Below are 25,001 nucleotides of genomic sequence, written 5' to 3'. Positions count from 1 at the left end.
TGTATCATCAAAGATAAGCAAAGAACTCTTTTCTGTCTTCAGACCAAGTCCGAAACAGCTACTACATCGGTGCTGATGGTTCCCTCAGACTGATGCTCGCCAATGGCATGGAGGTGGCCCTGCAGACCGAACCGCATCTGTTGGCTGGCACCGTCAACCCCACGGTGGGGAAGAGGAATGTCACCCTGCCCATTGACAATGGCCTCAACCTCGTGGAGTGGAGGCAGAGGAAGGAGCAAGCGAGAGGGCAGGTCACTGTCTTTGGACGCCGGCTGAGGGTAAGTGAGAACCACGAGCACTTTTGGCCTCCACTTCCCATCTCATCAGTCCCCAGTCTCGTGGCAGAAAGGGATGGGTATGATTTGTATTGTCTGCAGTAAGCATGGAGCTGCAGGACAGAGAGAACTGGCTGTTCACCCTCAGTGACATAACCTTTATGACTGGAGTGTATCATTATGTCTCCTAATCTGCTGATGTTCCCTTAGCCATCAAAGGTGGTACTGCTGATCTCCCTATCAGTCCTCTGCATCACTGGGAATGCATGACCTCCCATCAGACACCACAGCTTTAGCCATCATCTCAGGCTGTTCAAGCAAGCCAGAGACAGTCATAATTATAAAATACCACACCAGTTAGTGTATTAGTGCAGGTGTTTTCCACCTGTGCTGCTGGCAGTGATAGAGCAGAGCACTGAAATATCAGGACAGGCTGAGAAAGCTAGGGTTGTTTAGCCTGAAAAAAAGAAGGCTCCAGGGAGACCTTAAAGCACCTTCCATTACCTAACGCAGCTCCAAGAGAGCTGGAGAGGGACTTAGGACAAGGGCATAGAGTTACAGAGCAAGGGGCAATGAATTCAAACTGAAAAAGAGATGGTTTGGATTAATATTAGGAAGAAATTCTTTACTGTGAGGATCATGAGACACTGGAACAGGCTGCCCAGAGAAGCTGTGGCTGCCCCATCCCTGGAAGTGTTCAAGGTCAGGTTGGATGTGGCTCTGAGCAACCTGGTCAAGTGGAAGGTGTCCCCGCACATTGCAGGGGTTTTGGAACTAGAAGATCTTTAAGGCCCTCTCCTACCCAAACCATTCTGTGATTCTATGAATACTGTTCATTGGGAAACCTCAGAAAAAAACTCCAGATACCTGAAACTGCGAGTCTGTTGAACCTGTTGAAGAACTGGGCTCGCAAAGCATTGCACCACAATTGCTGTTGTTCCCTGAAGTGTTACAAGCACCTCCAGCCTGACAGTACTCTCCCTCCAGGAGAGCCCAGACCTTTCTGTGCTTGAGACTGATGTGTTTTGAAAACATTGTTCCACACAATGCACCTCGTACTTGTCAGGGCTGTTCAAAGATCTTGCCCAATAAGCTGTAATTCATCTGCTAACTGCTGGCAAAGCTGGGAACTTGTAATAGCAAGTCCTGTGCACTCACCCTGTGCCTTGCTAGTCTCAGAGTCACAGGCTGATGAACGGTTCCTGGGAAGCTGCTCAGCACCTGGCAAATTCAGACCCTCTGAGAAAAATGCTTAGTGCTATGTAATGCCACCACAGCAAAAGGACTGCAGCTATTTATTCACACTTAAGCTTGGCAGTAAATATCAATGCTCTGGTTTCAGGATATGTGTTTCCCAGTCCTTGCTCTTCACCTCTCCCTATTCCCTGCTGCATGATCCCTGCCACTTTGGTGTGATTTCTCCCATCTCTCCTCACTCGCACTTGTCAAGTATTTCTCTTCAATCTCTCCACCCCAGCCTCTGTTCTTCTCCCCATGGGTTGATAGCCTCATATTTTGTTACCAGGAGGAAAAATGCAAACAGTAATGAAAGCTGAAGCTGCTCTTTCAGTGTGAACTGCTGTGTATCTGCAGATCAGTTGTCATCACACTTTTCTGTTGGGTTTGTCTTGGGGGGCTTATTTTATTTTATTTTATTTCATTTCATTTCCTTTTATTTTAATAACTGATGAAATTTACAGAAAGGTCTTTTTCTGAAAAGAGAGGGTCTTCTGAAATCTGCAGCTGGGTCACAGCTATTTGGTGTTCAAAACAGTTTCCACTCATTTAGCCACAGCTCAGCTGCCCATATCAGTTTTATCTCCCAAAATTTTTGCAGTAGATTCAAACACAGAATGTGTCTGTGTTTTATATTGTACTACAGTTGGAAAAACACTGGCAAAATGAATTATCAGGCTAGTTGCTGGTATCCCTATAAATCTGCCAGCATTTATTCACATTCTGAGCCTATCAGGGCCTTTCTAGTGAAGCAGAAGTGCATCTTACATGGTCAAAGGACTCAGATAGGGCTGTGTTCAGATGTTCAAAGTAGTTGAGGGTGTATGAGATGTTTTGTGTGCCTGTGTGTTCATGGCAGCATCTGCATCCCTTATACAAAAACCTGTAAGGTGCTAATTGCCTCCCTGGGGATTGCACAACACTTAACATATTCTCTGTGTGATGTTCCCCTCTTCCCTCACACCAATAATTACTGCTTTCCCTGGCAGGAGAGAAACTTAGGAAAGTTAAATTCAACACGGTTTTGTTCATTTTGGGAAATGTTACCATTTTCTGCTATATGTCACTAAGTTACTACTTTCCCTCTCCCCTCACCCCACTGCTCACATGAGACGGCAGCAAAGACATGGTGTTCCATGGGGAAAGAATATCCCACAGAAGCACCAGCATCATTCCGTGGAGCTTTTGAAGTGAGGACAACAGGATCTGGACACTGTAAAAGAGCTATCCTTTCTGCTCTCATCACAAGGATCCACTTTTTATGAGTTGTGCTACTTCCTCCCATGGTGTGCTTGGGGACTGGCAACCTGTTGCCATGAGCTCGATGAGCTCTCAGCACAATGAGGCCACTTTCACAGCTGCCTCCCTGACCCTCCCTAGGAAATAATGCAATACATGGTTCCTTATTGCATGGATAAGGCACACAGCAGAGACTTCTGCACAGATGAGGGGAAAGGGGACAGCCCTGATACATTTTTCCCTGTTCCACCAGTGCTGACCTGGCTCTGTACTTGGCCAGGCAGCTGTAAAGTGGTACAAATATGTTAAAGCAGCCCCTTTCACTTTTGCTGTCCCACACACCCCGTGAAAAGTTGTGATGCTTTGTCCGCTCACCTGGCAGTGAGATATCTTTGCAGATTGGCTGGCTATGAATTCCACCCATCCCTGGTCAACAGCAACAACAGACTCCATTTGCAGACAGAGCATTAGGTAAACGCTGGTCCCTTTTTTTAATTAAACAAGCTTGAGTTTTTCAATAAAGAATTATGTAAAATAATCTCTGACAATAGAGCAAACAGGACAGCAAAAAGAGACGGAGCTGCTGGCTCGGTTCTTCTATTTATTTGACCATGGTAATTCCTGTCATAAATCACTTTTTTCCCAGGACCTTGGCAGCTGGTTAATGGTGGCATCAAGACCTAATATCCCAGAAATCCCCAGAGCCATCATGACCAGAGAGGGAAATGGTGCTAGCCATTCCTGGTATGCTGACTAATAAAGATGGTCCAGGATCATCTCCATAATTTCTGCAAGACATTGAGGTCTGGCAATGGCCAGTTTCAGCAATTTGCTGGGGAAGTTCCTCTGTAGGCAGCCATTCATCACATGGATGATTTTGGCTCCTGGAGTTCTCATTGCAGGAGTATTTTTTGGCCTCTGCTAAAGGTTGCCAGGCTGTTTTCAGGAGATTCCTCTCCCTTTTTGTGGTCTTGTGTTCCCAGGGAGATCAATGCATGTTGTTTAATCATCATCTAAGCTAAAGGAGTGCCAAAGGAAGCTTTGGAGAAATCGGAGATGGTAGTGTGTTTAGGATCTTTTCTTTTTTTCTTTTTTTTTTTTCTTTTTTTTTTTTTTTTTTTTTTTTTTTTTCAGAGAAGGGTAAGGAATTGCATAAAGTACTGTGGAACATGAGTCTGGGGTTAAATTTAGTCTCTCACACATTTTAAAAGGGATGTCAAATCCACTGTGAACTGTGGATTTAAATTTACCCTGTCTTGATCCTGTGCTGATCACAAGCCTTGTCAAACACTCTGAGGGGCAAAACCTTTTTGCAGGAGGTTTTCAGACTCCATTCCAGAGTAAGGTCTGGGATGGAGGATGGCTCTTTATTTAGCTGCTCACCATAAAACACAGTTATTGGACTGCAGACTGCAGCCCTGTCAGTTCTTCTGCAGAAAATTCACTTCTGTATAAGGCATGCCCTTGAACAACTATGAAAAAGATTTAGACCTTCTTCAGAGGCTACTGGCAGGGTAAGGTTCACTTTGCTCATCACCTTGAGAGGTTACTGTTAGCACTGCAGCACTTCTCAGATAAAAGAGACAGTACACCAAGAGAGCAGAAGAAAACAAATCATTAAAAAATAAAATACAGGAAAAGAGAGATTGGTTCCAACTAGTCTCACAGACATTGCTTGCCAGAGCATAGGGAGGGTAGAACAATTTATGGCACCAGTCAGAGGATACAGACATTTGGACTAAGCTTAAAGAGCTATCCAGGGACCTGCTGTTTGGTCCTTCCAGCCCAGTGAATGGCACTGCTGCTAACATACTTCTCAGGAAGACCTCATTCAGCCTGGATTACTGTTCCAGCCCTAGAAGAGCTCTTTCCGGCTTTCTTGGCAAAGACCTGCAGCAGAAGAAGATGCCGCTGCCAGGCTGGAGCTGCTCTGTGAATATATGGGAGGCAAAGATGCTATTACTTCCTTCTTTGCTTTTTTTTTTTTTTTTTGCAAGGAATTTCCACTCATGTTTCTCTCTCTATAGAGGCAAGCACCTAGGAGATACCAAATTCCTCTTGGTTGCACATGTCCATCTGTACTTAAACAGTTTTGATACCTTTTTAATTATTTTCCAGCTTCCCTGTTACAGTGGCTGATTTCTTCTCTCCCATTGCACATTTACACTCTATTTCACACGTATTTAATTAGAGCATTGTCTACCTTTCTACTAAGTTTCTTCCCTCAAGTCATACCTACCTTTTACCCTTGTTACTCATAAATTGAAAATTGTTGTTGCACTTGCCTCTTCTCTTAGATCATCCTCACACATCATGGCAACAATTCCTTCTCTCCCCACATCCTGGGATACCTTCTTTTGAATTCTGGCTCTCTGGTTTCCCCGTTCTCTAGACTTCAGCATTGATGTCTGCCCCATGCAAGACAAAGGCACTGCTGTGATTCAGCCTTTCCTTCTCCTGTTCTTTCAGGGCTGAGGAACTTCTCCACTGTTGATTCAGCGCCATCCTTTCTCTTCCTATTTAGCTCTCAGATACTCCTACATCCCTAAAAATACAGCAGGAATTCAATCATACATCCTTAGCCATTGAGCAGTGGCCAAGCTCAAAGCTGGAAGGGGCAGAGAACAGTGCTCAGGTCACAGAATTATAGAATCACATATTGTTCAAATTTAAAAGGACCTCTAAGATCATCAAGTCCAACCATGCAAAGTTGTACAAGTCGAACAAAAATAAGGACCACCGCCATATTCACCGCTAAACCATGTCCTCAAGTGCCATATCTGCATGTTTTTGAACACTTCTGGTCAGTGTTCAGGAGTGTAAGTGTTACCCAGAGCAGGATAGGGCAGTGTTTTTAACTTGATATAAAAACCTCACAGCAAGCAGCAAACTCTGGTTTACTGACTGTAGCTGAAGGGCTGCAAAAGGAACTGAAGACCAAGTCAGCTCTTTGGAGTTTGAGATTCATCCAAGGAGAATCTACACCCTTCCAGAAGAAGGATACTCACTAGCTGAAAGAGATTTGGAAGTAGTTGGATGGAGAAAGAGCTATCTTTACTGGCAAGCTCATACTGGGAATACTGGTTTTCCTTCTTGCTTTCAAACCAGTACTTTGCTGCTTTGGTGATGTGGCTTTGTAAGTTTCCTTGCACACATGGCTAAATATGAGTTACATTATCAGCTCCTTTTCGTACTGCTGTGCACTGCAATCCCTGATTCAAAATGTATTCCTGCTCTTGCCTTTGAAGTAAATACCTCTGCTTAGCTCCAGTGCCTCTGCATGTCTTAAGATCAGAGTATAATTATTCCACTCTGAATAACCCCAGGCCAACGAAGTTAAAGCACCAGCTCTTACCGGAAAGTTCCTACTCTGTATAGCATCAACAGTGGTTAAAGCCTCCACATTTCATCTCAGGGACATGCTTAACCTCCAATGCCTGCATTATATTCAGAGAATATAATATATATAATATAATATTATATTCAGAGAAAAGCACTGATTTCTGCTATGTTGGCACAGCATCCGTCTCTTTTCTGCAAGTGTTTTTTGATATGCATTAAAACAAAAGACTCAACATTCTAGGTTTACTAAGTAGAATATCTTGGAAATGTTCCTTGCAACAAGTTGTTATTCTGTGTTCAGTAGCTCACATTGGCTGTAGCAGTCCTAAACCTAGATTTGGGATATGAGCAATATTCCTTCACTGTCATGTTTCAAAAGTACCATACTTCTGCCTCTCTCCTCATTGAAGTCAGTAAAAGCAATGTTAGGACAATTCTTTGCTTTAAAAATTGTGTCTTATCCAGCAGCAATGAACAACTGGATACTCTCCAGTGCGGTGTAAAGAGGTATTTGGTGAAACAAGGCTAGTCTTTCTAACTTAAACTGTTTCCAGCTTCCTAATTCTCCCCCTTTTTCCTGTAGGTTCACAACAGGAACCTGCTGTCCCTTGACTTTGATCGTGTGACAAGGACTGAGAAAATCTATGATGACCACCGCAAGTTCACGCTCCGCATCCTCTATGACCAGGCAGGGAGGCCCAGTCTCTGGTCACCCAGCAGCAGACTGAACGGGGTCAATGTCACCTACTCCCCAGGAGGACACATCGCAGGAATTCAGAGGGGCACAATGTCACAAAGGATGGAGTACGATCAGTCTGGCAGAATTACATCCAGAATCTTTGCTGATGGTAAATCATGGAGCTACACCTACTTGGAGAAGGTGAGAATGCTCTTACCGCGCAGAGATGGTGCATTTGAGGCACATGGGCTTTACTCCTTTGACATCAGTACAGCTGCACTCCCTCACCTCAGGCAATTGCTGGTCCTTATGGTCCAGTCCTCCTCTTCTGGCCCTCTAAGGTGCACATAGTGACTTTGGTGCCAGACCACCACAGAGCAGTTGAAAATTGTCTGAGGTGTTTTTTTCCCAGTCACGCTGAGAGCATGGGAACTGTGAAACTTTGACATGTGATTTTTAAGCACTGTCTTGCTTTATTGAGATGACTGCAATATAAAATATGCTCAAATAAAGTCAGCAGAGTGATCAGTAGGGTTTTCCAGTAGGATTGTCCATGTGAAAACGACCTATACAGTCTGACATCTTGCCTTCTTCAAGTGGCCCATTTCTACTTACAAAAATACATGTAATTCATAAGTGAGGCATTAATTCAGCCACTGTTGGAGCACACTTTGCAATGTTTCCTGGGGTCTGCACTCTGTAGGTTAGCATGGAACTTACATTTTCTCAGTATTACCATTCACCATTACACTGCCCAGTGACCCACAGATCCATAAACTATATACCTGGGATTGGAATGTTTTATTCCTGGTTTTTGAATAGCACCTATCCCTAAAACAGTTTAAGGAAACTGTAGTTGTGCCATATCTTTTAAAAAGGAGGAAGTATTGACTTACTCCTTGTATTGTACAATCTATGTGGATTGTTTGTTATATGTTAAAAAAAAAAATCCCAGAATAAATAAGCATGCAGGCAGAAATTTGGGGGAAGAGGGTAATAGAAGATGGGTTGACAGAATCAGTTAATTCAATATTGGAAGGTGTTGAGCGATACTTTTTCAAGCATTGTTTAAGTAGCTCTACCAATTTTATTTAGTTAGTTTTCAAAGGTTATTGGCACAGGGAATTTGGTAAGAGAGCTATAGGGTAGTGATTTGAAAAACTGAGCATTCTGAAATTGGACCTTCCTCACTGCATTAACTGCCTCTTCCACTGACCTACACCTGTCTGAGGATACTTGCTGTGCCATGTTGAATTCTGTCGGTGTAGAGATTTGTCCTACTTGCCCTGCTCTTTGGACTGAGGAGTCTTACAGGTTTTGTGAGAGTATAATTTTGCTCAAAAAACAGGGATATAATCTATAGTTTTCTTCTTCCCATCCAGTCCATGGTGCTACTCCTTCATAGCCAGAGACAGTACATCTTTGAGTTTGACAAGAATGACCGGTTGTCCTCAGTGACCATGCCCAACGTTGCCCGTCAGACTTTGGAAACCATTCGTTCCATTGGTTACTACAGAAACATCTACCGACCTCCAGAAGGCAATGCCTCAGTAATTCAGGACTTCACAGAGGATGAGCAGCTCCTCCACACATTGTACTTGGGCACAGGGAGACGTGTCATCTACAAGTATGGGAAGCTGTCCAAGTTAGCCGAGATGCTCTACGATACCACAAAGATCAGTTTCACATACGACGAAACTGCGGGCATGCTGAAGACCATAAACTTGCAGAATGAAGGGTTCACCTGCACAATCAGGTACAGACAGATAGGACCCCTCATTGACCGACAGATTTTCCGCTTCACTGAGGAGGGCATGGTGAATGCACGCTTTGACTATAACTATGACAACAGCTTCCGTGTGACCAGCATGCAAGCGGTCATCAACGAGACACCTTTGCCTATTGATCTCTACAGGTACGATGATGTGTCAGGCAAAACTGAGCAATTTGGTAAATTTGGGGTCATTTACTACGATATCAACCAGATTATCACCACTGCTGTCATGACCCACACTAAACATTTTGATGCCTATGGCAGGATGAAGGAGGTCCAGTATGAGATATTCCGGTCTCTCATGTACTGGATGACTGTGCAGTATGACAACATGGGGAGAGTGGTTAAGAAAGAGCTGAAGGTTGGCCCTTATGCAAACACAACTCGTTACTCATATGAATATGATGCTGATGGCCAGTTGCAGACTGTGTCTATCAATGACAAACCTCTCTGGCGTTATAGCTATGATCTAAATGGAAACCTCCATCTCTTGAGTCCAGGGAATAGTGCTCGCCTTACACCACTCAGGTATGACCTCAGGGATAGGATTACTAGACTGGGGGATGTGCAGTACAAAATGGATGAAGATGGCTTCCTGAAGCAAAGGGGCAATGATATTTTTGAGTACAGTTCAGCTGGCCTGCTCATCAAAGCCTACAATAAAGCAAGTGGGTGGAGTGTGAAGTACCGCTATGATGGCCTAGGAAGGAGAGTCTCCAGCAAAACCAGCCATGGCCATCACTTGCAGTTCTTCTACGCAGATCTGACCAACCCAACCAAGGTCACCCATTTGTACAACCACTCAAGCTCCGAGATCACCTCGCTGTACTATGACCTCCAAGGCCACCTTTTCGCCATGGAGCTCAGCAGCGGCGATGAATTCTACATAGCATGCGATAACATTGGCACTCCTTTGGCTGTCTTCAGTGGGACTGGCTTAATGATCAAGCAGATACTGTACACAGCATATGGGGAGATCTATATGGACACTAATCCCAACTTCCAGATCATCATTGGCTACCATGGAGGACTGTACGACCCCCTCACAAAGCTTATCCACATGGGACGGAGAGACTATGATGTGCTAGCGGGTCGCTGGACAAGTCCAGACCATGATATGTGGAAGCATCTGAGTAGCAATAACATAATGCCTTTCAACCTGTATATGTTCAAAAACAACAACCCCATTAGCAATTCTCAGGATATCAAGTGTTACATGACAGGTAAGACATTTAAATTAATAAACATTTTCACAAGCTTACCATCAGCAAATAGGTGTCATGGTCTAACGCCAGAGGGAACTAAGCCCCACAGCTGCTCAATCACCCCTCCCAGGTAGGGTGGGAAACTGAAAAAGTGAGAAAACCCATAGGCAGAGATTGAGATAAAGACCATTTAATAGGAAAAGCGAAAGCTACTTGTGCAAGAAAAACAAAACCAGAAATTCATTCTCTAATTCCCATCCGCAGGCAGCCATCCCCAGGACAGCAGGGCTTCATCCCACAAAACAGTAGCTTGGGAAGACAAACTCCATCACTCCAAACGTCCTCTCCTTCCTTCTTCCTCCCCAGCTTTACATGACACCCTATGGTCTGGGATATCCTTCGGGTCAGTCAGGGACAGCTGTCCAGCTGTGTCCCCTCCCAACTCCTTGTGCACTCCCAACCCCCTTGCTGGTGGTGTGGGCTGAGAAGCAGAAAAGGCCTTGGCTCTGTGTGAGCACTGCTCAGCAGTAAAAAAACCATCCCTGTGTTACCAACACTTTCCAGAACAAATCCAACACACAGCCCTGTACCGGCTACTGTAAAGAAATTTATCCTCACCAAAACCGGTACAATAGGTAATTCCTCTCTCAGTGTCCTGATAACCATGAGATTTTCCATTCTTTTAATTAGTGGACATAAGTTTTAGTTTGCTAGCTGGACCCCCATGTACAGGACATTTTTCATTCATTAGCATAGTTGAAGATTGTAATTCCCAAACCTGTTTCCTTTTCTCTTCTTAGGCATTTGTTCCTTTTATTTTGCTTCCAGTTTTTTGTCCCATCAGATGTATGAAGTTTAGCTACCAATTAATGTCCTGATAACCTTTCTCTTTGGAGAGGGCAGCTCTGTTTACGCAGTTTAGCCTAGAGATTTATTTGCAACTAAACAAATGGCATGCAGATTTGTTTTAGCAGAATGGCAAAGCAATTTAAACCTTTCATTACAGTCAGCCATTTCAGAGCGTCTACATGACTACTACACTACTAGCCATGTAGTTCAAAGTTGAACTGCCCCACAGAATTAAGTGTCTACAAAAAGTCAAGAAAAGAAAGTGCATTAGACAGAAAGGACAGATTTTGGGGCACACCTACCCCAAAGCTTGACACCATCTCTGAAATGCTTCCCCTGAAACTTTTTAAAATCGCTGTAATATGAGCTCTGGGGTATTTTTACAGAAAATTCTTTTGATGCTAAATGTCCTTCCTATATTCAAAGAATCATAGAATCATTTAGTTTGGAAAAGACCTTTAAGATGATAAAGTCCAACTATTAACCCAGCACTACCACATCCACCACTAAACAATGCCCCTACGTGCCTCAACTACACGTCTTTTAAATCCTTCCTGGGATGGTGTCTCCACCATTGCCCTGGGCAGCCTTTTCCAGTGCTTGACAACCCATTTTGTGAAGAAATTTTTCCTAAAATCCAATCTAAACTCCCCCTGGTGCAACTTGAGGTTGTTTCCTCTTGTCCTATTGGTTGTTATCTGGGAGACCAATCCCCACTATACTGCAACCTTCTTTAGGCAGTTGTAGAGAGCGACAAGGTCCCCCCTGAGCCTCCTTTTCTCCAGGCTGAACACCCCCAGCTTCCCCAGTTACTCCTCATCAGAGTTGTGCTCCGGACCCTTCCCCAGCTCCACTGCCCTTCTCTGGATACACTCCAGCACCTCAATGTCTCTCTTGTAGTGACGGGTCCTAAACTGAACAGGATTTGCTGTGGCCTCACCAGTGCTGAGTGCAGGGGGGCATTTACTGCCTGGGTCTCACTGGCCACACAATTGCTGATACAGGCCAGGACAGCACTGGCCTTCTTGGCCATCTCATCATATTTGCATGTGTGCCATCCCCTGCCCGTACTGAGATAGCAGCATGAAGGACCTCACTAGCAAACTCTTCCTCTACCATTGGTGTGCTGCCCCCGCGTTTATCTCCAGCCAGCTTTGTTGTATCCCTTTCCCCCTTCAAACCTAGTTTCATACTGTGTGCAACAGTGGTAGCAAGGAGAAGGGTTTGAGAAGTTTGAGAAGATGTTTTGGTGAGACTATTTTCTAGATACTTCACATTAAAAAGCCAAGTGCCACAATCACACATCAACTGTACATACTTCTTAAGGAGATGGAATTAGTTTTTAAATGGTCCTGCTGCATCTATCACAACCTTCCCATATTCAACAATAACTGCATTCCCCTGAGTCCCAAGATTTGCTTAATAGCAAATGAAAATTACAAAGTAAAAATCTTGGGTTTTCTCTCCTGCTTGGTTTTCTAGCCATTAGGATTTGTGCTTTCAGGTTCTTCTGCAGTAATCATAAGGATTAGACCATGGAGTTTTTTCATGAAAAGTTGTTTTTTCCAGAGCTGAGAAGATGATGCCACAAGGGAAGTAAAATATGTCAAAAGATGCAGGCTAAGATCCTGTATGGTGCTCTCACTCTGATAATTAAGGCTGGGAGGGAGTACCTCAAGATAACTTTTCCTATCAGAAAATGTTTATTTGCCAAAACTGAATTTGTTTATGGGGGAGGGTTGAGCTTGAGAGATTTCTCAGCAGAAGCGTAAACAGTTCTCAAAATTGTCTAAATGACAAATTCCAAAATGTCCTTAAAGAAAAATCCATTTTGGATTTTCAGCCTTTTCGAGTTAAGTCAAAACTACTGATTGAAAAGTGGAAAAGAAAAATAAGGAGTCAAAACCAAAATGGAGTTTAATTCAGAAGTTAATTGGAAATTTTTGGTTTCAACTGATCTAGTTTTTGAACTGTTGCTTTGTTACATATTAGCATATTTTTGTTTTCCTGCTCAAGTTAAGACAGGGCAAAATATGTCTTCTAGCCCTGTGTTCAAACAGTTGCACAGCTTCCCACACAGCTCTGACAATAAAATCAAGATGTCAAAACCTGATACACTAATATTTTATATGCACCAACTAATTTTTTTTTCCATGGTCTTGTAAGTTCTATTTTTAGTTTTTTAAGAATAGAGACCCCAAATGCATTTTTCAAGTTTCTCCTTCCCCAGTGCATGGAAGAAGCAGGCCATGCTATGGGATGAATGCTGTGACATGAGGTTGCTGTCCCAGCACTTCTTTCTGCTCAGGTTTTCAGGCATCTCATGGGCAGGACCCATGATAAGGCTGTCCTTGTCATCACAACCAAATCTGCCCAGATCTGGACACAGGAAACTGCTTTCTGTCTCTCCATTCCCACACTGGAACCTTCTTGTTCTTAGGGGAGCTCAGTGCCCAGGACACAGGTGGCCAACACGTGCTGTGGTCCTCAATGATGAGGTCTCTGAGCTTATGGAAGTTGAAAGTGTGTGGAGGGGAGAGCAGGAGAAGCAGATATTTATGTTTTAAGAGGCCCATTGTTGAACATGAATATTTTAGTGATTGTACACTTCATGGCACAGAGCTTTGCTGCCAGCTTCAGCAATCCTGATGGATTGAACTGACATTTCCATTACATGTGTCTGCATTAAGCACTCCTTTTCTTTGCCCTCAAATGAATTTACTGTGAAATGTGTTGGCAGGGTTACTGTAGCTGAAAAAAACCTCTGTGATGTGAAATGTACTTTTCTGTCAAAAAAGTTGTCACTGCCTCCTGGCAAATTAGTATTTTCCCCTCTGTTTTCTCAGCTCCACACCTTCCTCCCATGGTTTCAGGTTGTTCGTTTTGGTGGGTTTTTTTGTTCTGGGTATTCCAACACCTCTTCCCAAAATGAACAAACTCCTGTTTGCAAATGTTTTGGAAGTCAGTTTTCTGAGAAGTATTAAAAAACCCCTCTGTATTGGATATTTCCAGACATGTTATTTATTTTTCAGCAGTTCAGCATCCATGCTCTGTATTTTTTTCTAGCATTTTTGAAGTGCTTTGGAAATGATTCTGACCTTCACTGTTTTACTTTGTTCTCCTGACCACCTGGTCCACAATATGTACATCAAAGTTCTTCATTTGAGATAAGAAGGATTTGGAAGCAGACTGGCTTAGCACTAGGCAACAAAATAATCAAATGAGTCTTTTCATTTCTTTGATACCCCCCCCAACCTCTCTGTTTCAAAGACACTCCAAAAACAATCTGTACATTGAGTGAACAGAAGTGTTTTTATTACAGAAATCCTCCCTCTTCCACATGGATTGTCACAAGGGCTTTTTGGACATCTGCCCAATCGCAACATTTTGGCCTGTAGGAAAACAAGCAACAGATAGTGTGTTTGTTTGGCTCCTTATTCTCCAGTCGTCTGGAACGGCGTTATTTGCCACTTGCATCCATAATTTCTTTTCCAACCAGTTCTTCAAAACATTATTTAGGCTCATGGGAATAGAGAAAAAATATTCAAAGAAGCATATTTGATTATTTAATTTTTTTTTCCATCTTCAGATTGTTTCAACAATGCTTATTGAGTATACCAAAATGAAAATCAAGCCTTTGCACTTCCAGCTTGAAGCAGAGCAATTGCCAACAAAATTCCAGATACATCCAAACACTTAAGACTCCTGGGAGCTAATATTAGTTAAACTTTACCTTCATACCTTTCTTTAGCATGCAATTGCTACTGTGTGCCAAATGCACACCATACTGCTCAGGGACTGTAGCAGGTGTGTCCTCTGGAGCAAAGTGAAGGCAAACAAGGTGTGCTCATCAAATGTTCTGAAGTTAAGGGGGGAAGTGATGCTTATCCCATGCAGATCTAGGAGCTACTCAACTTCATAATTTTTTCCTTCAGCAGATTAACTTTCAGCTGCTATTCCTAATAGCTGTGCAATCAAAAATCAAGGAAGACTTTGTAATCTACTGGCAAGTAAATGCAGGAATGGTGTCCCAAATGGCTGGTTTTCCATCATGTTTCCTTTAGTGGCAGTGGTTCTTCTTTTGAAAGAGAGTAATTTATCACTAGTAGCCACCAGTTTTCTCACCATCTGTGGTCTTTTTTTAAGGTGTTTGTAAAAAGTACCTAAGCAAAATACCTGTCTCATGCCTGCACACTTATTTTCACTATAATGTACCTTGCATGCAGTATGAAGGCTGACTATAAAATCCACTATAAAAGATGGTGTGACTTTACACTGTTTTAATACTTGAACTACAGCTTTTTATGAAAGATGCCAGGAAACTCTGGACTGAGATGGAAATCCATGGAAAAAGCAGTGGATATGTCCAGAGCCTCTTCCATACGCACCTGCTAAATGCCTGAGCTGTCCATCCTGGATGTGCTGGTATTCTGACACATAACTCTAAATTTAGTCTTCAGCCTGCAGGCCCTTTGAGAGTCCTCATGGAGAGAGGTATTGGGGCTGAGATGTTCCAAGCTGACTGTAGGACTGGGTAATACTTCCCAATTGGCTGGAGCACCGCAGCCTCCAAGTGTGCTGCTGTTGCTGCCCTTCTGCACACCTTCACACATTGCTTGGTTTCTGCTGATGAAGGGCAGATGTGAAGCTGGCTTTGATTTCAGCCATTTGCTCACTGCCAATATTTCTGTTTCAGAGCTAGGAAAGTGCAGAATTTGGCTCTGGATGGAGGTGGAAAGGTCAGATTTTGGCAGTCAGCCCTTTCTAGGGCCATTAAGATTTCTGCTCTTCACACAAAGTGGACACTCATCATTTCGTGCAGACTGCTACAGTGCCAGCCACTGTGGGGTCCTCCTCTGGGCTTTCTCCTGGGAAATCCTGCTTGAGAGATCAGATAATCTTATTTATATTTCTCTTCCCTTCCAGATGTCAACAGTTGGCTGCTCACCTTTGGGTTCCAGCTGCACAATGTCATCCCCGGCTACCCCAAGCCAGACATGGATGCAATGGAGCCGTCCTATGAGCTAATCCACACGCAGATGAAAACCCAAGAATGGGACAATAGCAAGGTGATCCATGTAACTCCATACTATATCTCATGCCCTTATCAGCAAACTATCCATTTGCAGTTTTGGTTGAAAAAACTGTACCAGCGTCTTGTGAGATGAAGAGTCAGACCCCATTCCAGTATTGAAAGCTGGCCAAATAATCACAGATTAAGTTTCCTACTGCCATGGTGCTTTTTCCTGTGATATTTTCTGGTCGTTCCTCAGTGAAGTGGTGTGTTACTGTTTCTTTCACCCAAAAAAGGCCCCATTATCACATATTGCAGGCTAAATTCAAGGCCTTTGCACTCAGGATTTTTAGAAGTTAAAAAAAAAGCAAATCTTGATACAGAATACATTTATAAAGGGGTTGGTTTTTTTGTTGTTGTTGTTCTAGAAACTTATTCATTCTGGTTTAAAATGTCTTGAACAAGAGGTCACACTACTTCCATAGGAAACTGTTTTGCATTGCAAAGAGTCTCTCCAGAAAGATTTTTTTGATGATAATAAATTTTCATTTTACCTGACCAGGTTTAATCCCATGTAACTGTGTCCTGCTTTTAAAAACAGGCTTGTTTCCCAAGCTATTTTGGTAGATGCTAGTGCAAAATTCAGTGATAAAATTGACAAGAAAAAAGCTTTTGCAGCCCAATCATTTCCCCATTTTCCTGTTGGGATTTACTCAGCTGAAAGATGGAGGCCGCACTGTTAAAGGTTAGAGCATGGGGTCAGGATTTGAGAGCCCTGGGTTTACTCCCAGCCCTACTGCTTATCAGTGTATGACCTTGAAAAAGTCATTTACCTCTCAGGATTCTCTTTCATTTTATAGCTTGATTGTATTCTGGGGTGGCTTTCATCTGTTTAGTCTGAATCTTCGTTAGTCTGAACTCCCACTTGCTGTTGTTCTGTGTTCAAACGTTGCAAGATCAGTGAGGCACCAACTTGGGGAGATCAGGACATGCTCTCCACATTTCTGCTAATAGAACAGTAACAGTAGGGAATGGAATTAATTCCATCTGTCCTCCTAGCCTCTCTGTCTGTGACTTCTCTGAAATCTTGATGTCCTGCAGCAGATTTTTGAGGTACATATCTTAAACCAGGTCACATTTCCTGAACTACAAAAAGGTATCACTCAAAGGTACAAACAAATACCTGTAGATTGATAGTAGTCATGTGTCAGTCCATCATTGGTGCTCAGCCTCATAGCCATGCTGAAGACAAGTTAAAATGTACCAGCTTCAACTTCAACAAGAAATTTATATGAAGTATCACTGAATAATATGGGGAGAACTAAAAAAACCCTGCCTTTTGCTACCATGACTGGGTTGATGCTTGAAACTGTAACAGTGCAGTAACTCAGTTGTTGTTTGGAGCTCAGAGACTCCCATTTTGTTTTTTATTTCCTTGGATTAAACAATGAAATGCTAATAGAAGTTATTTCTCTAATTAAAAAGAGCTTCAGGATTTTTCCTCCTCTCTGCTGGGACACAGTCTCCCTGGGCAAAGGTGTACAGGAGTAGGCAAACAGGAAAGGCTCACCCAGAGACTTCACAGAAGACCATCTCTGTGTTGTTATGTGCTTTAGATAATAATTCACAGAACAACCACAGAAATTATTATTATTCGTAGTGTTATTATATTATTACTTTATCATTAGTTCCTAATGTGAATTAGAGTGTGTATAGATATTTGTACAAATATATATTTTTTATATATATATATATATATATATATATATATATATATATATATATACACACTTTTTAATGTGTTTTATAGTATCATTATTTGACTTATTGAATAGCCAAGCAACTTGAGTGGCAGCTTGAGGTGAAGACTGACCCTTGCTCATACAGGCAGATGAGCTGGAAATAAAACCAAGGAGAGCCCTCCCTTCCGTCCACCCATTTAGATGAATCTGCCTGAATGAGCAATAAGAAGAAAAGAAAATCTCCATGTCTCCAACAGGTTTTTAAAGCCAGAAGCTGCAATGAGGGCTATGCAGAGACCTGCTTGCTAAAAGAGGGCTTTATACTGTCATGAAGGGACAATATACTTATACTGAGGGAAGCTGTCATGCTTCCAGATGAGTCCATTTGCACTCAGATGTTGAAAGTGGAATTTAACCATTGCAGGCTGTTTCATATTCTTCCCTGTATTATGACAGCAACTAAACATGAGCATTTTTATTGCAGTCTACAGTGGCAGGATCGTGCTGTGATAGCAAGTGGCTCTTAAATGCTATAGAGCAGGATTCCCTTGCTTTCTGTCACACTCAACATATTGTAGGCACGTATTTGCATATACCAAATTCATTCATGTATGATACCTGAACACATGATCCATTTTCTCCTACGCCTATCCGTGCATCCAACACTGATGTTTCACATAAAGTTCTGTTCACTCCCAACCCTTCCAGGCATCAGTACGTGCTTCCAGACGCAGTCCACTCCTTCCCACTGGTTGTCTCTGTATTTATTGTTGAAGCATGTGGAAGAAAACAGAAACTTTTCAAAATTTCACATAGGAAATGACAAAATTAAACCAAGGTAAATGGAAGCACAGGAAACATTTTCAGTTAAGAAGACTGGTCAAACTGTAAAATGGTGTTGCAGAGCATACAGAGTAAGCTCTAGATCTTTTGTCATTTAAAAGTAGCCCAGACGAGGCATTGATCACTGAATGATGTACTACAATTTCTCATCTCCATGTCTTCTTTTCCCTAGTTTCTCTGGGTCACATACCTCCTTGTGATAGACAAAAGTATATTTGAGCTATTCTACTGACTTTCCTGATCAAAGCTGTGGCCCAGCAGATTGAGTCGGTTCTTTTGTCAGAGTGGAACAGTTAACAGGAGCACAACAGCAAAGCAACTAACATCCATAAATGGCTGCTTCATTTCTCTTCAGAGTGCATAACCAGAGGACCCTAGCATCTCCTTCCAAAACATTTTTGGTATTCGCCTTGCAGGTTTGGAAGGCAGGAGAGATAATTCTGACTTTGAGCATTCACCACCTCAAAAACAGCCAGCATGTCATAAACCTTGCACTAACCCCCTAAAGCTCTGAAGTGACATTTAAAATCCAATACTCCATTGTGCAGCACATCCCCCCCCCTCCTCCCCACGACTGTGAGGCTGTCACTAAATTGTTTGTTGAACAAGTTCAGTGTTATTGGCCACTGGGGGACTCTAGGTGACCTCTGGCATATTGTGGAACTGCGGCACCTGAATCCAATTTCTCTTCTGTTTTTTTGTTGTTTTTTTTCTTTTTCTTCCCTTCCTTTTTGTCTTGTTGAGCTGTCAGGTAATTGCTGGAGCCAGAACAACTCTATTTCCAGGGAGGGGTGTTTTGGAGTCTGCACTTGTGTCATTATCTACATCCTGTTACAGCTACCCTTCTCTCCATCCCATGAGTACTGTCTCCAGGAAGGGTCCTGTTTTCTGCAGTGCCTGTTACAGGCTTTGCTGGAGAAGTAGTTTTTGGCATCCCCTCTGGAGCAGCATTTTGAGGCAAGGGCTGCTCTGGGATGCTCAGCCAGGAAGTGAGCTGTGCTTTCTGGCAGAGCTTCTCCCAAGGACGATCTGTTTGAGGGACTGGCTCTGCCAGTGTTCATCATTCAGGAAAGGCATCCTGACATTGCAAGTGCTTTGTCCTGGGCTTTGACTGTCATGCTGTCTGCACATCTGTCCATCAGCCCCCCGTTATGTTCTACAAATGTAGTGATCAGTTTTCAAAGGATCTAATGCAGGGAAAGGAGTTGAAGTCTCAAAGACATTAAGCTCCTGAGGTTTTATGAAAATAGATGAGAAATCTAAAAAATGATGAGCAAGAGGAGGAGGCAAATCCTCTTACTTCTCCCCACTTGAAATCTGCTTAATGAACTCAGCCTTGTTATCCTCCTACAGTCATGTACCGTAGCGGGGTGGAGGAGAGACCTGCCCTCTGTGGCCCTGAGTTAGTGCTCCTGCTTGGCTCATTCTCAGTCAGGCAGCATCCAGAGCACTAGCCTTGCTGGCCCGTGGCTCACTTCTGCTGCCCTACACGTCACCTCTCGACAACCCACCTGCAGTGCAGCCATGCTGGTGGGCACATCCAAACAGAGACTTGTCTCCAGGTGATGGCATGTGGAATATAGGGAGGAGGGTGATGGCTGTACAGTGGCTTTGTTAACAGAGAGCTACAGCGTAAATAAAAAGGGGGATTATAAAAAAGAGGGAGAGCAACTTTTTACACCGGCAAATAGGGGTAGATCAATTTTTAAATTAAAAGTAGAGGTATAGATTAGATGTTAGGAAGAAATTCTCTACCCAGAGAGCAGTCAGGCACTGGCACAGGTAGCCCAGACGAGATGTGGATACTCCATGCCTGGGATTGTTCAAGGCCAGGTTGGATGGGGCTTTGGGCAGCCTGGTCTAGTGGGGGACACCCCTGACTGTGGTGGGAGGGTTAGAAGAAGATCATCTTTTAGGTCCCTTACTGACCAAGCCTTTCTGTGATTCTGTGATAAATAGGAAGGAGTTAAAAATGAATCATATATCAGAGAAATTGTAACTTCCAAACCTTTTGGAAAAAGTAGCTTTTGCATTGTAAGCCATATGGTGGTAAGAGAAACACCTATCTGTCTATAATGGCACAAGGATAGAAAGAAACTTGGAAACATGTTCACATATTTCACATCTTGGATCCTTGATGGGAAATTAAAGCTTTCAGTCTCACACTGGAAGGCGGTATTTAAAAACAACAGATGATAGGATCTGGCAATGGTATTTCAAATCCTCAAGAGGTGCTGGCAAAACGCGAGAGGCTATTCAGAGATCCCGGTAATGCGCCACTCTCCTGAGCTTTGTGCAGCAGAGAACAAATGATGAAGGTCATTCTCTTCTCTCCAAAGGGTTATTACTAGATAAAGTGAAATGTCACCTAAGGACATCTGATTAAAAAAGACTGCGAGGAGAAACAAACCCAGCATATTTGTCACTCACATCAAGCAACAAATATTGAAATAAAATAGCGATGAATTCCCTTCTTTCTTCTGTAAAACTGGTTTATAGATGCCTTGGTTTACAGTTGCTAAAAGCAGCAGCAATTTTTAGAGAATAGCACATGCCACTGCAGCTTTAGATGGAAATTTTCTGTTTCCTTTCCTTGCCAGTTCATTGCAATGAGTTCTAAGATGAAACATAAATGGTAATTTCAAAGTCAGGGATACACTGACTTACACTGACTCTTAGAATTATGTATAATCTGTTTGCCTCCACCTTCTTTATATTCACAGCACAGCATACACACTGGCTGTGCTCTGGTTTGCTTGAATTTGTCGGTTGGGGTTTTTTTTCTGTTGGATGTGTTTGCTTTTCCTTTTAACAGAATGCTGTTCCCAAATACACTCTTTTATCGAAGAAATGCACTCAAAAAGTCATTTCAAAGTCATCCTGGGCTTGTTTTCAAGGTAGCAGGGATACATTGAGTTATAGAAATAGTTGATAGCTAATAGTAAAGTTTGAGCAATCTGGTGTAGTGGAAGGTGTCCCTGCCTGTGTCAGAGGGTTTGGAACTAGATGATCTTTAAGGTTCCTTCCAGCCCAAACCAGTCTGTGATTCTAAGGGATGGTGAATGTTCAGCATTACAGTTTTGTACATCTCATTTCCTCCTTCCCTACGTGAAAAAAGGTGGAGAGAGCCCAAAAGTAAACAGTCCTTGATAGAAAACCCTTTGGTTGTGCTTTTGTTCTTGATTAAGACACCTGAAGGTAGGTCTCTGCCTGTGAATTTTGATATACGGTGGTGTCCAGATCCCCTGGTTTGTTGGGGCAACCTAATTCAGAAGCACTCATAGGGGATCTTTACCTAATAATTTGCTCATAATTGAAAACATACTGGAGTTCCTGCAGCTCATCAAGAATAAGGTGATGAAGACAAAATTGAAGGGGAACAGGGGCAATTTCTCATAGGAGGTATTCGTCCATGCTCAGTACTGCCTGACCTCCCCAAGCTCCCTTTCCCAAGGTGATAATCAGTAGATGGTGCAATTAATTCCAGGGACTCAGTACCACTCACCTGCTGGTAAACAAGGTGCTGTTTACATAGATGGTGATACATAAGTGATCACAGGATATAACAATGTAGCACGGAAGACCTGATTTACATCCTTGAGTGAGCAGTCGTTTGGTATGAGTGCTGAGAGAGGCCTTTTCCCATCACTGGTAAATGTTACCGAGGCAAGCTGGAAGGGAAGCATGACATACAAAGTGATAAAGGGACCACCTAGAGTCAACCCCTATGACATACACCTGAGAAGAACTCTCCATTTAAACTTTTTTGAAGAGGAAATAGCTAATTACCAAGGCTGTGTAGTGTGCACTTGTTTAGAACAGTCAAGTATTTCATGGAGCCTAGAAGCCTAATTGTTCCATGTCCATCATCACTGCCATCTACATTAATTACGTCCATTTTTTTGCATAATTAGAGCACTTGTGCAATTGGCAGAGAATCTGGGCTCGGCTCCCTATCAGTCTGTTAATTATATTGCTCTCTAGGGGGTGTGTGAGATGCCCCACAGGCAGGATGGAGAAAACCAGAAAGAGCTCCTTTTTTATAGGAAACTGGTTCCTGCTCCACCTGCTATGCTATCAATCAAAAGGGGAAAAGAGAAGGTACACCAGCCTGCTCGGCACTTTGAGCAAAAGTAATTTCTGGGAATTTTAATGTTCTACAACCTAAAATGTGCGCTTGAAATTGTGTTCCTCTATTCCCTTATAGTTTTCTTTTTCATCAGTCAAAACTGCGCTTAACTTCTGAGAAAGTTGCAATGCTCAATCCTTTATTTTTTTTAATACTTTATTACTCTTCCGTGGAAATTAGGGTTTATTTCACTTCACATATCATCTTACGAGTCTTGTGTGAAAGGTCCACATTGAAATGCCTTCATCATATGAATTGTCTTCTTGCACCCAGGATGTGAATCTCTAGTTCCTGGGCAGTTTGAGGCAATATCCTTCATGGGTGTTAAATTTCCTCAAAATAATTAAAATGAAGCAAACTTTGTAGCCTATTTTTAATCCTGGGTGTCATTACATTATTGAACTGAGCTATTGGCAGTGCCAGGAGAGTTTTGTCATACAATCCTCTTGCTTTTGTGAAATTTGAGCAAATAATTGTTTGTGAACAGGAGTCTGTAAGAAGCCAGCACTGCCATGAATTGATGGGAGGATTTCCAGAGCATTTTGCAGTAATGATGAGCTGCTGACTCACTGTGTGCTTGCTCCATTATACACTAACAGAAAAAGTGCTTTGTATTGCACCAGACTACAAATGGTCTGGGTTGTTGTCTCTCAGCACTTTTGCTTCAATATAAGCCAAAACGTGGGCATCAGGTGTGGTTGACCTTAACTCGGGGAGCCTGGCAAATTGTAGAGGGTTTGCAGGAAATAAGTTTTGGATTTAACGCTTTCCTTGAGTTTTGAACAACCTCCTTTGGCCAGGCTGAAATGGAATATGGAGAGATTATGGCCACTTTGAGAGTCATACAGATCAGGCAGGGCCTTTGAAGGCAACGCAAGGAGTTACGAAGTGGAGTTAAAATAGAAGAAACTTCTACAAATACTTCCATACTTCACAGAAAATCTGAAAGCATTTGGCAAAGCATCATGGCCAAGACAAATTGTTTCTTATATGCAGAAGAACACTGAAACACAACCTAATTATATGTCCAAACTCAACCCCCACACAACTGAGGCAAAAAAAATCTTTCTCTACCTCTACATCCTTCAGTCTGTGAGATTAAATACAGTTCAGTTTACAGAAAAAATGAGCATTAGGGAGGGGTCAACATGTCTCTTCTATGAGAAGGAATTAAAATTTTGAAAAAATGTGATAAGGGAAAAAAAAATAATGGAGCGCCTCATTGCATGTTTCCAGTATGTTCTGCTCTCCAGCATCCTAATAATGCCTTTGGATCATCAGGTTTCACTTTCTAATATGTCATTCTCTTCTTTCTCTCCCTGCTCAGTCCATTTTGGGGGTCCAATGTGAAGTGCAGAAGCAGCTGAAGGCCTTTGTCACCCTGGAGCGCTTCGAACAAATCTACGGCTCCAGCATCGCTGGGTGCCAGCACCTCAAGAAGAACAAGAACTTTGCTTCTGCAGGCTCCATCTTTGGCAAGGGCGTCAAGTTCGCCATGAAGGACGGGCGTGTGGCCACTGACATCATCAGCGTGGCCAACGAGGACGGGCGGAGGATCGCGGCCATCCTGAACAACGCTCACTACCTGGAGAACCTGCACTTCACCATCGACGGGGTGGACACGCACTATTTCATTAAGCAGGGGCCATCAGAGGGCGACCTGTCCATCCTGGGCCTCAGCGGTGGGCGGAGGACCCTGGAGAACGGCGTGAACGTGACAGTGTCCCAGATCAACACAGTGCTGAGTGGGAGGACTAGACGCTACACAGACATCCAGCTCCAGTACGGTGCACTGTGTCTAAACACGCGCTACGGGACCACCTTGGACGAGGAGAAGGCACGCGTCCTGGAGCTGGCCCGGCAGCGCGCCGTCACCCAAGCTTGGTCCCGGGAACAGCAGAGACTGCGGGATGGGGAGGAGGGTATTCGCTCGTGGACAGAAGGGGAGAAGCAACAAGTGCTAAACACGGGCCGGGTACAGGGCTACGATGGCTATTTCGTGATCTCAGTGGAGCAGTACCCCGAACTCTCAGACAGCGCCAACAACATCCACTTCATGAGACAGAGCGAAATGGGCAGAAGGTGACAGAGAGGGTCAATGCGGTGACTTCTTGCCAAAGACAGCTACTCTTTTGTGGCCACTTACCTGACTGTGTTGTACTCAATCCTTTTTCTAAACTGAACAAGGTGGGAGGGGAGGAAAATAGAAAGAAAAGGAATAATACGGTTGCACTGTAACTCATGCAACATACTTTTTTCCTGCTTTAATTTGGCCTTCACGCATTTTTTGCAATGAACAGAAGATATATTTTGCTGTAGTGTGATCACAGTGAAATTTACTGTCTCTTGTCCTTTTTTTTGTTTGGTTGTTTTTTTTGTTTGTTTGTTTTGCCCCCTCTTTGTGAGGAATTTGAAGTGGGGAGTCGTCAACGTACGTCCTTAGGTGTAAGTGAGAAATGGGTGTCTGTGCTAACTTGTGTCATCCTAACCCTTTCTGATTTGGGGCAGGGACATAGCCTTCCGCCTGGAACAGGGGGAGCCCATGGCGTGCCAGAGAGCTCTTCCCAGAAAGAAAGGAGATGGAAGACAACACTGATTCTGATACTCTGAAAGTGACCGTCCGAATCATGTGCCTCAAAAGAGACCTTACAAGTAGTTTTCACGTTTCGCTTGG

General features: G+C 43.2%; 1 protein-coding gene across 12 annotated transcripts in view; it reads left to right on the top strand.

Annotated features, from left to right (window-relative positions):
- The window catches only part of TENM4 (teneurin transmembrane protein 4), a 1,208,276-nt gene extending 1,183,614 nt beyond the window's left edge, over positions 1-24,662 (top strand). For all 12 annotated transcript variants that reach the window (XM_066175594.1, XM_066175595.1, XM_066175593.1 and 9 more), the window contains 5 exons: positions 43-278; positions 6,676-6,972; positions 8,154-9,768; positions 15,526-15,668; positions 23,655-24,662. In XM_066175594.1, coding sequence (XP_066031691.1) covers positions 43-278; positions 6,676-6,972; positions 8,154-9,768; positions 15,526-15,668; positions 23,655-24,413 — 3,050 coding nt within the window. In that variant the 3' untranslated portion in view covers positions 24,414-24,662. The remainder of the gene's footprint in view (positions 1-42; positions 279-6,675; positions 6,973-8,153; positions 9,769-15,525; positions 15,669-23,654) is intronic.
- Positions 24,663-25,001: the final 339 nt, after the last annotated feature.

The sequence above is a fragment of the Chamaea fasciata genome, unplaced genomic scaffold, assembly GCF_029207755.1.
Source record: "Chamaea fasciata isolate MVZ Bird 193981 ecotype frontalis unplaced genomic scaffold, bChaFas1.0.hap1 SCAF_2, whole genome shotgun sequence".
NCBI lineage: Eukaryota > Metazoa > Chordata > Aves > Passeriformes > Sylviidae > Chamaea > Chamaea fasciata.
The sequence above is the reverse complement of the archived record's forward strand: the minus strand, read 5'-3'. Positions and strand labels throughout refer to the sequence as shown.